This window comes from Macaca mulatta, chromosome X (genome assembly GCF_049350105.2).
Source record: "Macaca mulatta isolate MMU2019108-1 chromosome X, T2T-MMU8v2.0, whole genome shotgun sequence".
NCBI classification, from domain to species: domain Eukaryota; kingdom Metazoa; phylum Chordata; class Mammalia; order Primates; family Cercopithecidae; genus Macaca; species Macaca mulatta.
In genome coordinates, this window is record NC_133426.1 from 91,431,522 (window position 1) to 91,446,329 (window position 14,808).

A 14,808-nucleotide genomic window follows, 5' to 3' on the forward strand; every position below is an offset into this window, starting at 1 on the left:
TAGTTTTAGAATGAATGAACTTACTCATGTTTCGCAGAGGTAATAACTTCTTTTTCTGACTATATAATTAATTATTAAAGCAGCTACACTTGGGTATTAAGTCCTTATGTAGACATATCACATATGCCTGAAACAAAATAATTAAAAGTTCTGCACCCAGGAAAATAACTCCCACCTAGACTATGGATAATATTCTGAAAGGCTTTATCTGGGACCGGGAAGGGCAACCACAAGGGTGAACAGTTTCTCCGGAAGACAGCCAACCAAAACTGCAGCAGTTGCCAAGACCGCTGGAGGAGGGCGGAGAAAAGGCGGTAACTGGCAGGCAACAGCAGTTGCCACGGCCGCCGGAGGAGGGCGGAGAAAAGGTGGTAACTGGCAGGCAACGGGCGTAACGGGGCGGGGCTGTCGGAAGGGAAGCCTAGTCGAACTGATTTGTCCCTCTCCGCTCTCCGTCTGAAAACCTTGGCGGAAAGGGTCGTAGACATGGCGGCCATCAGGGTAAGCGAAAACGAACTTGCTTAATTTCTGTGGTTGCCGATAGCATCCCGGTAACTGTAAAAGGGATCCTACTAACTTCTGAAGGAGCCCCGGAGCAAGGGGCGGGGTGGAGGTGCGTTTTGACATAATTACAATCTTTATTGTTTGAAGCCTCAAGACACCTGCCTTTCCCCATTAGGGTTTTATCAGTCTGGGACACTGCTTCCTCAATCCCCTTCGGTTGTCGATTTACACAGTGGCACAATACAAAACTGGGAAACGGCTGGGTGAAAATGGTTGGCCAGGCGACGAGCCGCAGTAGATGTTTCGGTCTTGAGCTGCAATAAAGAGAGAAAAAAAAATCCTGGGCTTTTGTCTCGGCGCACAGGGCAAGGCCTCATGACCCTATGGAAGGACTTTGTTGAAACATTTGGGGTGAAACTGACCAGGATAGAGAGGTCCCATAGTCTCTCAGCAGTGCGCTGGTTTACAAGTAGTGTTGTTGCTCTCTGTGCTCGAATAACCTGTTTCTTTCGAGTTTTACGCTTGGAAAATATGCCTTTACTTGGGAATCCGTGTTCAGTGAGTGACTCAGCTGGCTGCTTGCTGCAGTTCCCTAAGTAGTGTTTAATAATGGTAGTCTACAGGTATTTACGTAGCGGGTTTTAAGTGTAAAATATTCTGTTAGGCTTGCAGGAGATACAATATGAATAATTCAGTTTCGCTGAAGTTTAAGTCGGCAGCGTCTGCAGTTCTGGTTCTCATACTTCATCTGAGTTCTTTCAACAACCTCCTACCTGAACTTGCTGCCTCAAGCCTGGCTCTCATGTAATCCGTTTTCTGTGTTGCCAGAGTACATCTACCAAAATGCAAATTTGATTTTTTGCCTCCCCACCCCCATCCCACCCCCCCATTTACAAAACTGTATGGGCATGTCATCATCTCCCCTCTGGGGTCAGGTCATACTCTTATGTCTAGAACACCTGATTTTACCTAGACTTTCCAGCCTTATCTCTTGTCACTCAGGAACCCTCCTCCTGTCGATGCTGAGCTACTTGCTTGACCCCTCCTTGCTTTTTTACGTGCTCTTTCTCTGGGCCTAAAGTGCCTTTTCCCATGCTTATCTAGTTGCATTTATAGTTCATTCTTTAATTCAACAGATATTTGTGTATAGCCTCCCCATAGGCAAAACACAAAAATGCCTGTCTAACAGTGTCCTTGATCTCCCCAGTCTATTTTATTTTATTTTTTATTTTTGAGACAGAGTCTTGCTCTGTCTCCCAGACTTGAGTGCAGTGGCGCCATCTCGGCTCACTGCAACCTCCCCGCCCCCCGCTCCCCCCGGGTTCAAGTGATTCCCTGCCACAGCCTCCTGAGTAGCCGGGACTGCAGGCGCGCGCCACCATGCCTGGCTAATTTTTTTATTTTTTAGTAGAGACGGAGTTTCACCATGTTGGTCAGGCAGGTCTCGAACTCCCGACCTCATGATACACCCTCCTGGGCCTCTCAAAGTACTGGGATTACAGGCGTGAGCCACCGCGCCCGGTCCTCGCCAGTCTATTTTAAATAACACTTGTTTGTGCTCCCAGAGGACTCTGGGCACACTCTTAACCAAGCATTTATTCCACTGCACATACAGACTACTTACTTGTCTGTTCTAGCTACCTAAACTTTAAGTTCCTTGAAGACAGTAATTATATTTTGTATCCGTAGTACCTGGCGCAAGTCTGATGTATATTAGGTAGTCAACATGTTCTACATGAATAAAGTGCCAGGCAATGAGGACAAAAGAGATTAAGTGGTGGAGATATAACACATATAACACAAATGGTTGTGATTAAGAGTAAGGGGAGTTTCTTACCTCAAGAGAAGTACAGAGTGCTCTGAGGCTCAAAAAGAGAGAGAGCTCACACTTGGTTTGAAGAGAGTAAAGAAAGGCTTCATGGAGAAGGTCCACAGACAGAAGGAATGGTCAGTGGCAAAAAGCAAACCAGAATAGTGTGTTGTCATTGAAACTTAGAGAAGAGAGTTGAACAGTCCTTTGATTTCACCATTAATAAGTTGCTGCAGTTATCATTTATTAAGTGCTTACTCCAGGCCAGGCACTATGCTAAAACACGTTACATGTGTTAATTCACTAATTCTCAAGACAGCTTTATGTGGTGGGTATTATTACCATTTTACAGATGAAAATTAAGGTTTAGAGGAGTCAGATTATTCAAAACCATGCTAATAAGAGCTGAAGTGAGCTAAAGAGATAAATAGAGTGGTAGAGGAACAACCAAGATTGTAAGGGGTTAAGAAAAGAATAAGGGATGGAGAACTGGCATTCATTTAGCACCTACTTTGGCCAGATGATTTACATATATTATTTTAGTTTAATCCTCTTGATGACCCTAAGAAATGGGTAATATATCCATTTTACAGATGAAAAAACGGAGGGTTAGAAAAACTGCTTGCTCCAGGCCATACAACCACTAAGTGGAAGAACTAGGTTCAAACAGTATATTTATCCCCAAAGTCTTTCCACTCCTCCATGCTTCCTCTGGAAAGGAGTTATACATTACTCTTTGGTGGTGAAAGAAAGGAACGAAATCTTGGAATGAGGGTAGCAAATTCCAGAAAAGGTGTCTTTTAATTAAAAAAAAAAAAAAAAACTAAAAACAAAACAGGAGACAGAAGACTTGAGCTACTTTGGAGACAAGGGAAAATGTACCAGGAGGTATCTAGAGGGAAAGGTAATAGTATTTACAGCTATTATGTTATTGAATATTGACTGCGTGCTAGGAATTTTGCTAAGCACTTTATGTGGATTCTCTCATTTATGTTTCACATTGGCCTTATGAGTAGGAACTGTTATTAATCATTTTTTGCAGGTAGGGAAACAGAAGCTTAAAAAGGTTGAGTAACTCCGAGATCATACAGGAGTAAAGTGGTAGAGCTGGATCTGAAATCACATGGTTTAAGTCCTGAACCCGGACTCTTAACCATACTTTGTAAGACAGTGGTAAAATCAAGAGAACAAGTGGAAGGATTAACCTTGGCAAAGAGGAGACACACTTTGCTTCAAAGGCCAGAGTTGGTCAAGATAGAAGGTGAAGATACAAAGTGATTTTGAAGAACGAAGGAGGTCAAGGAGGGAGCTCACATTGGAGGTCTGTATCTTCTGGGTGTAAGGTCATCTGCTGAGAGAGTAAAATGTGCCTTTAGGAGTTTAAGAATGGGATAGGCTTGGAAAAGGTGTTGTAGGAATTCAGTAAAGTATCAGTAGACATTGAATAAAATATTAATAATTGCTGAGAAGTGAGGGCCCGGCTAATGTTGGCTCTAGTAGTGATTTTCTACAGCAGTGCTCACAGCATAGGGGAAGAGGAGACAGTGGGTTGCTCAAGTGCTGAGTGTTGTCAAGGTGAGAATGTTAGAAGATCTAGGGAATTTATCCAAATAATAGTCATCTACTCTGGATAAGGAGACAAACAAAGAAGATTGAAGTGATGGACTAGGGTACTAGAAGATTTATGGCCATAGTGAGAAAGAAGATCTAGTTCAAAAAGAGTAGGAGAATTGAAAGAGCATTCTATTTTAATGAGGGAAATTTCAAGCATTTAGGATCTCGAAGGTGAAACAATTTCTAATAATTGCAAGGTAGGGTAATTGTGTTAGAAATGGCTAAGATTTGTGGAGATCATGGTGCTTGAGAAGCAAGGACTATGCTGATCTCTCAGATCTTCTGAAATCAGGGGGAATTGCTGGAGGTCTGGCCTTCAATTAAGTGGATTGGGAGGAATATATAATAGTAGTGTCAAGTAAAAGCCAAGTTTCATTTAATGCCAGAGGTTGAGAGTGAGTTTGAGGACAATTTGGATATTGGCAGATAATTTGTTTGTAATAGAATACTTAAAATCAAAATTTGTCTATGATTTCTTGAGGACTTACTGTGTATCAGGTACTGTGCTAAGCTGTTGATACACATTATTTCATTTAATTCTCACTAAACGTCTTCTAAGGTAGGTAACTTTACCTGTAAGAACTGAAGTAGATCAGTAAGGAAATCGAAACTGTAATTATAGAAGGTTGTACTCAGAAAAAAACTTGCTGAATTTATGATTTTAGCTATTAAGAAGTTCTAGGGAATGGTAAATTCAAGATGTACCTGGGGAACAGGTAGCTATAAGACCCTCTGGGTTTATGTATTTTTTTTTCTTTTTTTCCCCAGCTTTATTGAGTTATAACTGACAAATAAAATTGTTTGATTTTAAGGTGTACAGTGTGATGATTTGATATATATATATTTTGTGGAATGATTACCAGAATCAAATTAGTTTATATGTATCACTTCACCATGCTGTGTATTGTATCCCTTGAACTTACCTATCTTATCATTGAAAGTTTGTGCCCTTTGGCCAACCTCCCAACCTCTCCCCTTTCCTTCACCTTTGCCCCTGGTAACTGCCATTCTATTCTCTAGTTCAGTAAGTTCAACTTCTTAAGATTCCACATACAGATAAAATTATACAGAGTTTGTCTTTCTTTGTCTGACTTACTTTACTTAGCATAATACCCTTGAGGGTTATCCATGTTGTTGCAAATAACAGGATTTCTTTCTTTTTTTATGGTTGAATAATAACCCGTTTGTGTGTGTGTGTGTGTGTGTGTGTGTGTGTGTGTGTGTGTGTGTCTATACCACAATTTCTTCATCCATTGATCTGTTGGCAGACACTTAGGTTAGACACTTAGGTTGTTTTCATGTTTTGGCTATTGTGAATAAATCCTGCAATGAACATGGGAGTGCAGGTATCTTTGCAATTGCTGATTTCATTTGCTTTGGTTGTACACCTACTTTGGCTATTCAGAGTCTTTTGTGATTCCATACAAATTTTGCAATTGTTTATTTTTTCTGTGTCTTTGAAAAATGCCATTAGAATTGAATCTGTGGATTGCTTTGGGTACTATGGATATTTTAACAACATTAATTCTTCCAATTCATGAACATAGGATATCTTGACATTTGTATCTTCATTTTTGTTCATTATGGTTTGATAGTTTTCAATATACAGCTCTTTCACCTCTTGGGTTAAGTTTATTCTTAAGTATTTTATTCTTTCTGATGTTGTTTTAAATGGGATTGCTTTCTTTCTTTTTTGGGTAGATCATCTTCAATAGTGTATAGAAATATAACTGCTTTTTTGTATGTTCACTTTGTGTGCTGCAGTTCCCTGAGTTTATTTATTAGTTCTAACAACTTTTTGGTGGCATATTTAAGATCTTCTATGTATAATATCATGTAATCTGGGAAAAGAGACAATTTTACTTTTTCTTTTCCAATTTGTATGCCTTTCATTTCTTTCTCTTGCCTAATTGCTTTGACTAGAACTTCCAGTGCTATGTTAAATAGAAGTGGCAAGAGTCTTGTTCCTGATCTTAGAGGAAATGCTTTTAACTTTTCGCCATTGGGTATATTAGTTGTGGCCTTATCATATATGGCTTTTATTATGTTGCGGTACATACCTTGTATAATTAATTTGTTGAGAGTTTTTATCACAAAAGGATGTTGAAGTTTGTCAGATGCTTTTTCTGCATTCATTAAAATGATCGTGTTGTTTTTGTCTTTCATTCTATTAATGTGGTGTATCATGTTTATTGATTTGGATATGTTGAACCGTCCTTGCATCTCTGGGATAAATCTTACTGATCATGGTGAATGAGCCTTTTACTTTTATTTATTTATTGACTTCTTTGTTCAACTTCTATTTTAGGTTCAGGTGTACATGTGAAGGTTCGTTACGCAGGTAGACTCGTATCATGGGCATTTATTGTGCAGATTATTTCATCACCCAGCTATTAAGCTCATTACCCAATAGTTATCTTTTCTGCTCCCCTCTTTGCTCCCACCCACTACCCTCAAGGAGACCCCGGTGTCTGTGGTTTCTTTGTGTTTGTAAGTTCTCATCATTTAGCTCCCACTTATAAGTGAGAACATGCAATATTTGGTTTTCTGTTCCTGCATTTACTTGCTAAGGATAATAGCCTACAGCTCCATCCATATTCGTGCAAAAGACATGATCTCATTCCTTTTTACGGCTGCATAGTATTCCATGGTGTATATGTACCATTTTTTTGAAATCCAATCTGTTATTGGTGAACATTTGGGTTGATTCTGTATCTTTGCTATTGTGAATAGTGCTGTCAAGCTACCCTTCTAAGTGGTTGTACCATTTTGCATTCCTACTAGCAATGAATGAGACTTCCTTTTGCTCCATGTTCTCCCCAGCATTTACCATCATCAGTGTTTCGGATTTTCACCCTGCTAGTAGGTATGTAGTGATATCTTATTATTGTTTTAATTTGTAATTCTCCAGTGACATGATGTGAAGCATCTTTTCATATGCTTATTTGCCATCTGTGTATCTTTGATGAAGTATCTGTTGAGATATTTTGCCCATTTTAAAACATTTTAAGTTTTTCAGGAACAGGTGGTTTTAGGTTAAATGGATGAGTTCTTTAGTAGTGATTTCTGAGATTTTGGTGCACCTGTCACCTGAGCAGTTTACACTGTCTCCAGTGTGCAGTATTTTGTCCCTTACCCCTCCCAGTGTTCCCAAGTCCCCAATGTGCATTGTCTTATTTTTATGCCTTTGAATTATCATAGCTTAGCCCCCACTTATTAGTAAAACCATACGATAGTTGGTTTTCAATACCTGAGTTACTTCACTTGGGATAATGTTCTCCAACTTCATCTGGGTTGCTGCAAATACCCTTATTTTGTTCCTTTTTATGTCTGAATAGTATTCCAGGTTGTATATATACCACATTTTCTTGATCCACTCATTGGTTGATGGGCATTTAGGTTGGTTACATATTTTCACAATTGCAAATTGTGCTGCTGTAAACATGCATGTGCAAGTGACTTTTTTATATAATGACTTTTTTTCTGTGGGTAAATACCCAGTAGTGGGATTGCTGGATTGAATAGTAGTTCTACTTTCAGTTCTTTAAGGAATCTCCATACTGTTTTCCATAGTGGTTGTACTAGCTTACATTCCCACCAGCAGTGTAAAAGTGTTCCCTTTTCACCACATCCACACCAACATCTGTTATTTTTTTATTTTTAATTATGGCCATTCTTGCAGGAGTAAGATGGTATCGCATTGTGGTTTTAATTTCCATTTCTCTGATAATTAGTGATGTTAAGCATTTTTTCATGTTTGTTGGACATTTGCATATTGTAAGAATTGTCTCTTCATGGTCTTTGCCTACTTTCTGATGCCATTATTTGTTCTTTTTTTTTCTTTTTTTTTTTTTTTTTTTTGAGACGGAGTCTCACGCTGTTGCCCAGGCTGGAGTGCAGTGGCGCGATCTCGGCTCACTGCAAGCTCCGCCTCCTGGGTTCACGCCATTCTCCTGCCTCAGCCTCCTGAGTAGCTAGGACTACAGGCGCCCGCCACCGCGCCCGGCTAATTTTTTGTATTTTTAGTAGAGACGGGGTTTCACTGTGGTCTCGATCTCCTGACCTTGTGATCCGCCCGCCTCGGCCTCCCAAAGTGCTGGGATTACAGGCTTGAGCCACCGCGCCCGGCTATTTGTTCTTTTTTTTTGCTGATTTGTTTGAGTTTCTTGTAGATGCTGGATATTAGTTCTTTGTCAGATGCATAGTTTGTGAGTATTTTCTCCCACTCTGTCAGTTGTCTGTTTTCTCTGCTATTTTGTTTGCTGTGTAGAAGCTTTTTAGTTTAATTAGGTCCCATCTATTTATTTTTGTTTTTGTTGCATTTGCTTTTGGATTCTTGGTCATGAACTACTCTTTGCCTAAGCCAATGTCTAGAAGAGTTTTTCTGATGTTATCTTCTGGAATTTTCATGGTTTCAGGTCTTAGATTTAAGTCTTTGATCCATCTTGAGTTGATTTTTGTATGAGGTGAGAGATGAGGATCCAGTTTCATTCTTCTACATGTGGCTTGCCAGTTATTCCAACATGATTTGTTGAACAGGGTGTGTGTGCTTTTCCCATTCTGTTTTTATTTGCTTTACCTAAGATCAATTGGCTGTAAGTATTTGGCTTTATTTCTTGGTTCTCTACTGTGTTCCATTGGTCTACGTGCCTACTTTTATACCAATACCATGTTTTGGTAACTGTAGCCTAGTTTGCAGTGTAGTTTGAAGTTGGGTAATATGATGCCTTCAGATTTGTTCTTCTTGCTTAGTATTACTTCAGCTACGTGGGCTCTTTTTTGGTTCCATATGAATTTAAGGATTGTTTTCTTCTAGTTCTGTGGAGAACGATGATGATATTTTGATGTGAATTGTATTGAATCCGTAGATCACTTTTGGCGGTATGGTCATTTTGACAATATTGATTGTACCCATCCATGAGCATGGGACATGTTTCTATTTGTTTGTGTCATCTATAATTTCTTTCAGCAGTGTTTTATAGTTTTCTTGTAGAGATCTTCCACCTCCTGAGGTTTTTTTGTTTGTTTATTTTTTGTTTCTGTTTTGTAGCTGTCGTAAAAGGGATTGAATTATTGATTTGATTCTCAGCTTGGTCATTCTTGGTGTATAGCAGTCCTACTGATTTGTGTACATTGATTTTGTATCCTGAGACTTTACTGAATTATTTGTTAGATCTAGGAGCTTCTTGGATGAGTTCTTAGAATTTTCTAGGTATACTGTCATATCATTGGTGAACAGCACTGGTTTGACTTCCTCTTTTCCGATTTGAGTGTCCTTTCTTTCTTTCTTTTGTCTGATTTCTTTGGCTAAGACTTCCAATATCATGTTGAATAGAAGTGGTGAAAGTGATTATCCTTGTCTTGTTTCAGTTCTCATTGGGAATGCTCTCAATTTTTCCCCATTTAGTATGATATTGGCTGTGGGCTTGTCATAAATGGCTTTTATTACCTTGAGGTCTGTTCCTTCTATGCCAATTTTGCAGAAGGTTTTTGTCACTAAGGGAGCCAGGATTTTTTTAAAATGCTTTTTCTGCTTCTATTGAGATGATCTTATGATTTTTAGTTTTAATTCCGTTTATGTGATATATCACATTTACTGACTTGTGTATGTTAAACCATCCCTGCATCCCTGGTATGAAACCCACTTGCTTGTGATGTATTATCTTTTTGATATGCTGTTGGGATTCAGTTAGCTAGTATTTTGTTGAGGATTTTTGCATCTGTGTTCATCAGGGATATTGGTCTGTAGTTTTCTTTTTTTTTTTTTGTTATGTCCTTTCCTGGTTTTGGTATTTGGGTGATACTGGCTTCATAGAGTGATCTAGGGAGGACTCCCTCTTTCTTTCTTTCTTTCTTTCTTTTTCTTTCTTTCTTTCTTTCTTTCTTTTTTTTTTTTTTTTTTGAGACGGAGTCTCGCTCTGTCGCCCAGGCTGGAGTGCAGTGGCGCGATCTCGGCTCACTGCAAGCTCCGCCTCCCGGGTTCACGCCATTCTCCTGCCTCAGCCTCCCGAGTAGCTGGGACTACAGGCGCCCACAACCGCGCCCGGCTAATTTTTTGTATTTTTAGTAGAGACGGGGTTTCACCGTGGTCTCGATCTCCTGACCTTGTGATCCGCCCGCCTCGGCCTCCCAAAGTGCTGGGATTACAGGCGTGAGCCACCGCGCCCGGCCTTTTTTTTTTTTTGTAGTAGTTTCAGTAGGATTGGTACCAATTCCTCTTTGAGTGTCTGATACAGTTTAGCTGTGAATCCATCTGGTCCTGGAATCTGTTTTTGTTGGCAATTTGTAAACTACTGTTTCGATTTCGCTATTGGTCTGTTCAGTTTCTACTTCTTCCTTACTTAATCTAGGAGGGTTGTATATTTCCAGGAATGTATCCATCTCTTCTAGGTTTTCTAGTTTGTGTGCACAAAGGTATTCATAGTAGCCTTCAATGATCTTTTGCATTTCTGTGGTGTCAGTTGTAATATCTCTCTTTTCATTTCTACTTGAGCTGATTTGGATATTCTCTCTTCTTTTCTTTTGTTTAATCTCTCTAATGGTCAATCAGTTTTCTTAATCTTTTCAAATAAACAGATCTTTGTTTTATTTATCTCTTGTATTTTTTTTGTTTCAATTTTATTTAGTCCTGGTCTGATTTTGTTATTTCTTTTCTTCTAGCTTTAGGTTTAGTTTGACCTTGTTTCTCCAGTTCCTAGAGGTGTGATATTTGATTGTCAATATTTGGGCTCTTTCACACTTCTTGATGTAGGCATTTAATGCCATGAATTTTCCTCTTAGCACTATTTTTGCTGTATCCCAGAGGTTTTGATAAGTTGTGTTACTATTATTCAGGTCAAAGACTTTTTAAATTTCCATCTTGATTTCATTGTTGGCCCAAAGATCATTCAATAGGAGATTATTTAATTTACATTTATTTGTATAGTTTTGAGGGTTCCCTTTGGAGTTGATTTCAGTTTTATTCTACAGTGGTCTGAAAGGATGCTTAATATGATTTTGATTTTCTTAAATTTATTCAGAAGTGTTTTTTGGCCTATCATGTGGTCTGTCTTGGAGAATGTTTCATGTCCTCATGAAAAGAGTGCATATTCTGCAGTTTTGGGGTAGTAAGTTCTATAAATATCTAAGTCCATTTGTTCTAGGATGTAGTTTAAATCCACTGGTTCATTGTTGACTTTCTGTCTTGATGACCTGTCTAGTGCTGTCAGTGGAGTATTGAAGTCCCCTACTATTATTGTGTTGCTGTCTATCTCATTTCTTAGGTCTAGTAGTAATTTTTTTATGAATTGTGGAGCTCCTGTGTTAGGTACGTATGTGTTTAGGACTGTGATATTTTCCTGTTGGAGTAGTCCTCTTATCACTATATAATATCCCTCTTTGTCTTTTTAAACTGTTGTTATTTTAAAGTAGCTACTCCTGCTCACTTTTGGTGTCCGTTTGCATGGACTCTTTTTCCACCCCTTTACCTTAAGTATATGTGAGTCCTTATGTGTTAAGTAAGTCTCAGCAATTACTTGGTTGGTGGATTTTTATTCATTCTGCCATTCTTTATCTTTTAAGTGGAGCATTTAGGCCATTTACTATCAGTGTTAGTATTGAGATATGAGGTACTGTTTTATTTATCATGCTGGTTGTTGCCTGAATACCTTTTTTTAAATTGTGTTATTGTTTTATAGGTCTTGTGAGATTAATGCTTTTAGTTGGTTGTATTTTGGGCGTATTTCGAGGTTTTCTTTCAAGATTTAGAACTGCTTTTAGCAGTTCTTGTAGTGCTGGCTTGGTAGTGGCGAATTCTCAGCATATTTTTTTTTTTTTGTCTGAAAACAACTTTATCTCTCCTTTATTTATGAAGTTTAGGTTTGCTGGAAACAAAATTACTGGCTGACAATTATTTTATTTAAGGAGGTTAAAGATAGGACCCCAATTCCTTCTGGCTGTAAAGTTTCTGCTAGGAAATTTGCTGCTAGTCTGATAGGTTTTTCTTTATAGTTTACCTGATGCTTTTGTCTCACAGCTCTTAAGATTTTTTCCTTCGCCTTGAGTTTAGATAACCTGATGACTGTGTGTCTAGGTGATTATCTTTTTTGTGATGAATTTCCCAGAAGTACTTTGAGCTTCTTATAGTTGGATGTCTAGATCTCTAGCAAGACCAGGAAATTTTTTCTCAATTATTCCTTCAAATGAGTTTTCCTAACTTTTTGATTTCTCTTCTTCCTCAGGAAGACCAGTTATTCTTAGATTTGGCCATTTAACACAATCCTCAGTTTACTGGAAGCTTTGTTCATTTTTTTTAGATTATTTTATCCTTGTCTTTTTCTGATTGGGTTAATTTGAAAACCTTGTCTTCGAGCTCTGAAATTCTTTCTTCTACTGGTTCTAGTCTATTTTTGAAAATTTCTACTGCATTTTGTTTTTCACTAAGCGTGTCTTTTATTTCCAGAGGTTGTGATTGGTTTTTCTTTATGATACCTATTTCTATGGAAAATGTTTCATTCATATCCTGTATTTTTTTAAAAAGTTCTCTAAGGTCTTTTTCACCTTTCTGTGGTATCTCCTTGAGTAGTTTCATAATCAGCCTTCTAAATTCTTTATCTGGCAATTCAGAGATTTCTTCTTGGTTTGGATCCACTGCTCGGGAGCTGGTGTGATTATTTGGGGGTGTTATAGAACCCTGTATTGTCATTACCAGAGTTACTTTTCTGGTTTCTTCTCATTTATGTAGACTGTTTCTTAAAATTGTTCTTGAATCTTTTTTTGATTGGACTTCTTTTTTATTTTAAATTTCTTCTTTTCCTTCTTAAGTATCAGACTTTAATATTTATTTATTTATGAGATGGAGTTTCACTCTTGTGGCCCAGGCTGGAGTGCAATGACATGATCTGTGCTTATTGCAACCTCTGCCTCCTGGGTTTAAGTGATTCTCCTGCCTCAGCCTCCTGAGTAGCTGGGATTATAGGTGTGCGCCACCAAACACAGCTAATTTTGTATTTTTATTAGAGATGGGGCTTCGCCATGTTGGCCAGGCTGGTCTCAAACTCCTGACCTTCTTTGTGCTTGTAGGGATGAAGACTGTGTATGAGATAGTTAGTTATAAAGAGAGCCTTTGTGTGCTGGCTTTCCCTGATGCTGGTTGTAGTAGTTATATTCGTGGTGTGTGGGTGAGTTCACTGTCTCCTATGGAGTTGGAATGGCAGGGATCTTTTGAAGGTTATCTCCTTCTCTCATGGCATACAATTTATTTATTTACTTAATTTTTTCCATTGTTTTATTTACTAAATTGATGATTCAGTCTTCAGTCCAGTAGGGAAAGTATCCCTGGATAGTCACCAGTTGTGGCTAAGATAGGGCTGGTGCAAAGGTAATTGAGGTTTTTCCCATCAACGGCAAAAACCTCAATTACTTTTGTATCAACCTAATAATGCCCAACTGTGGGCCAAGATCCCAACCTTGATGAGGGTTGCTGGGGGAGCTCTCAGTGAAATCTGCTGAGGTTTTATCAGGGTGAAGAGTGAGAGCTACCTCAGCCCCCCTGCCAGGTCAGCAGGAAAGTTATTCACCTCATAGCTTCACTCCTGTCTTTGTGTTTCAGCTACTTGGGTCATACAGACACATCTTTTCATGTATAGGAATGTTGATCTTCCAGGTAGGGAGGAATTGTGACTCTGCCTGTCTGCTGGCCTGAACCTGGAGTATGCTCCTGTTATGGGGATACACTCACCCTGGATTGTTCCAGCAAGGCTGTCTATACATTCTTCTAGGCTGCATTCCTGTGGGGGAAGCCCACTGTGTCTTCAGTGGAGTGCTGGTGGGGAACAAGGTCTCCTTCTCCAAGACCTTTTATGATCACAGAGGCTGCCTGCCTGTTGGGGTATAGGTGTAGACTTTCCCTACTGTACCCAGCATTGCAATTGTGTCTCTGTTGTGAGAAACTACCCACTAGCAGAAAGATCTAGAACTCAAGTCCTGTTGTTCAGATTCTTTTATCCCATGGGGTGACTGCCTGACGTGGGGCTCTCCCCCTTCTTAGGAGCAGGGTTATTCTGTCATGAGTTGCTGTAATGGCATAAGATAATTGCCCTCCAGTCAGGAGGTAACACATTCAAGATAACACCAGCTGTGTTAGCAGTAGTGGGATATAAGCTTGCCCTAAGTTGGCAGAGGAAGTATTCTGTTTTCTCAGGTAATGGGCAGGGCCATAAAGCTCCCAAGAGTTCATGTCTTTTGTATTTGGTTACCAGGCAGGTTGGGAAATACCACCACGTGGGGGCAGGGTATTAGGTGGATCTGAACTTAGTCTCTTCTTGCATGGGGCTTGCAAAGGCTTCCGTGGAGGTTGAGGGGGATGGTTCTCAGGCCAATGGGGTTATGTTCGAGGGGATTATGGCTGCCTCTGCTGTGCAGTATAGTTCTCCAGGGATTTAGGGTATAGCCATTAGTGAAAGGACTCACTCAGCTCCCATGCATTTGGTGAGGCCAATCTTGATTCTGCAGTGCCCTGCTAACAGTTTAGATCCAGGCAGCCTGTGCGCAGAGCTCAGACCTGCCCTGGGCCATAAGTTTCCTTGCTAAGAATGCAAGCACAGCTTTCAGGCCCTCCTCTCTCTTTGTGTTCACAATGTTGATGGTTCCTATGCTCATATTTGCAGCAGTTCCCATTCACCCCCTATATTCTGCTCAAGAATGTTTGTACCCAGTCAAAATTATTACAAAATTCAGTTGGAAATTTCTTTCACCCTTTGACCCCTCCCTAATTCTGCTGGCTGTCTTCCCTGAGAGCCCCTGTGAGATCTTAGCAGTTAGGGATGGCTTCCCTGGGCTTGAGCTGGAGACTCTGAGTGCCTCCAAGGTCCTTCCCCACTGCTGCTTTTACCTTTATATTT

The 14,808-nt window shown here is 39.5% G+C and overlaps 1 protein-coding gene across 4 annotated transcripts in view; it reads left to right on the forward strand.

The window, feature by feature from the left end:
* The first annotated feature begins 454 nt into the window (after window positions 1-454).
* The window catches only part of APOOL (apolipoprotein O like), an 82,660-nt gene continuing 68,306 nt past the window's right edge, over window positions 455-14,808 (forward strand). Inside the window, exons 1-2 of one of the 4 annotated variants that reach the window (XM_077988099.1) lie at window positions 455-613; window positions 6,713-6,794. Coding sequence is in view for 1 of the 4 variants with exons in the window: in XM_001082461.5 (XP_001082461.4) it covers window positions 487-501 (15 nt within the window). In the remaining 3 variants the exon portion in view is untranslated. The remainder of the gene's footprint in view (window positions 614-6,712; window positions 6,795-14,808) is intronic. The other 3 variants (XM_077988098.1, XM_077988096.1, XM_001082461.5) reach the window with 3 other exon arrangements.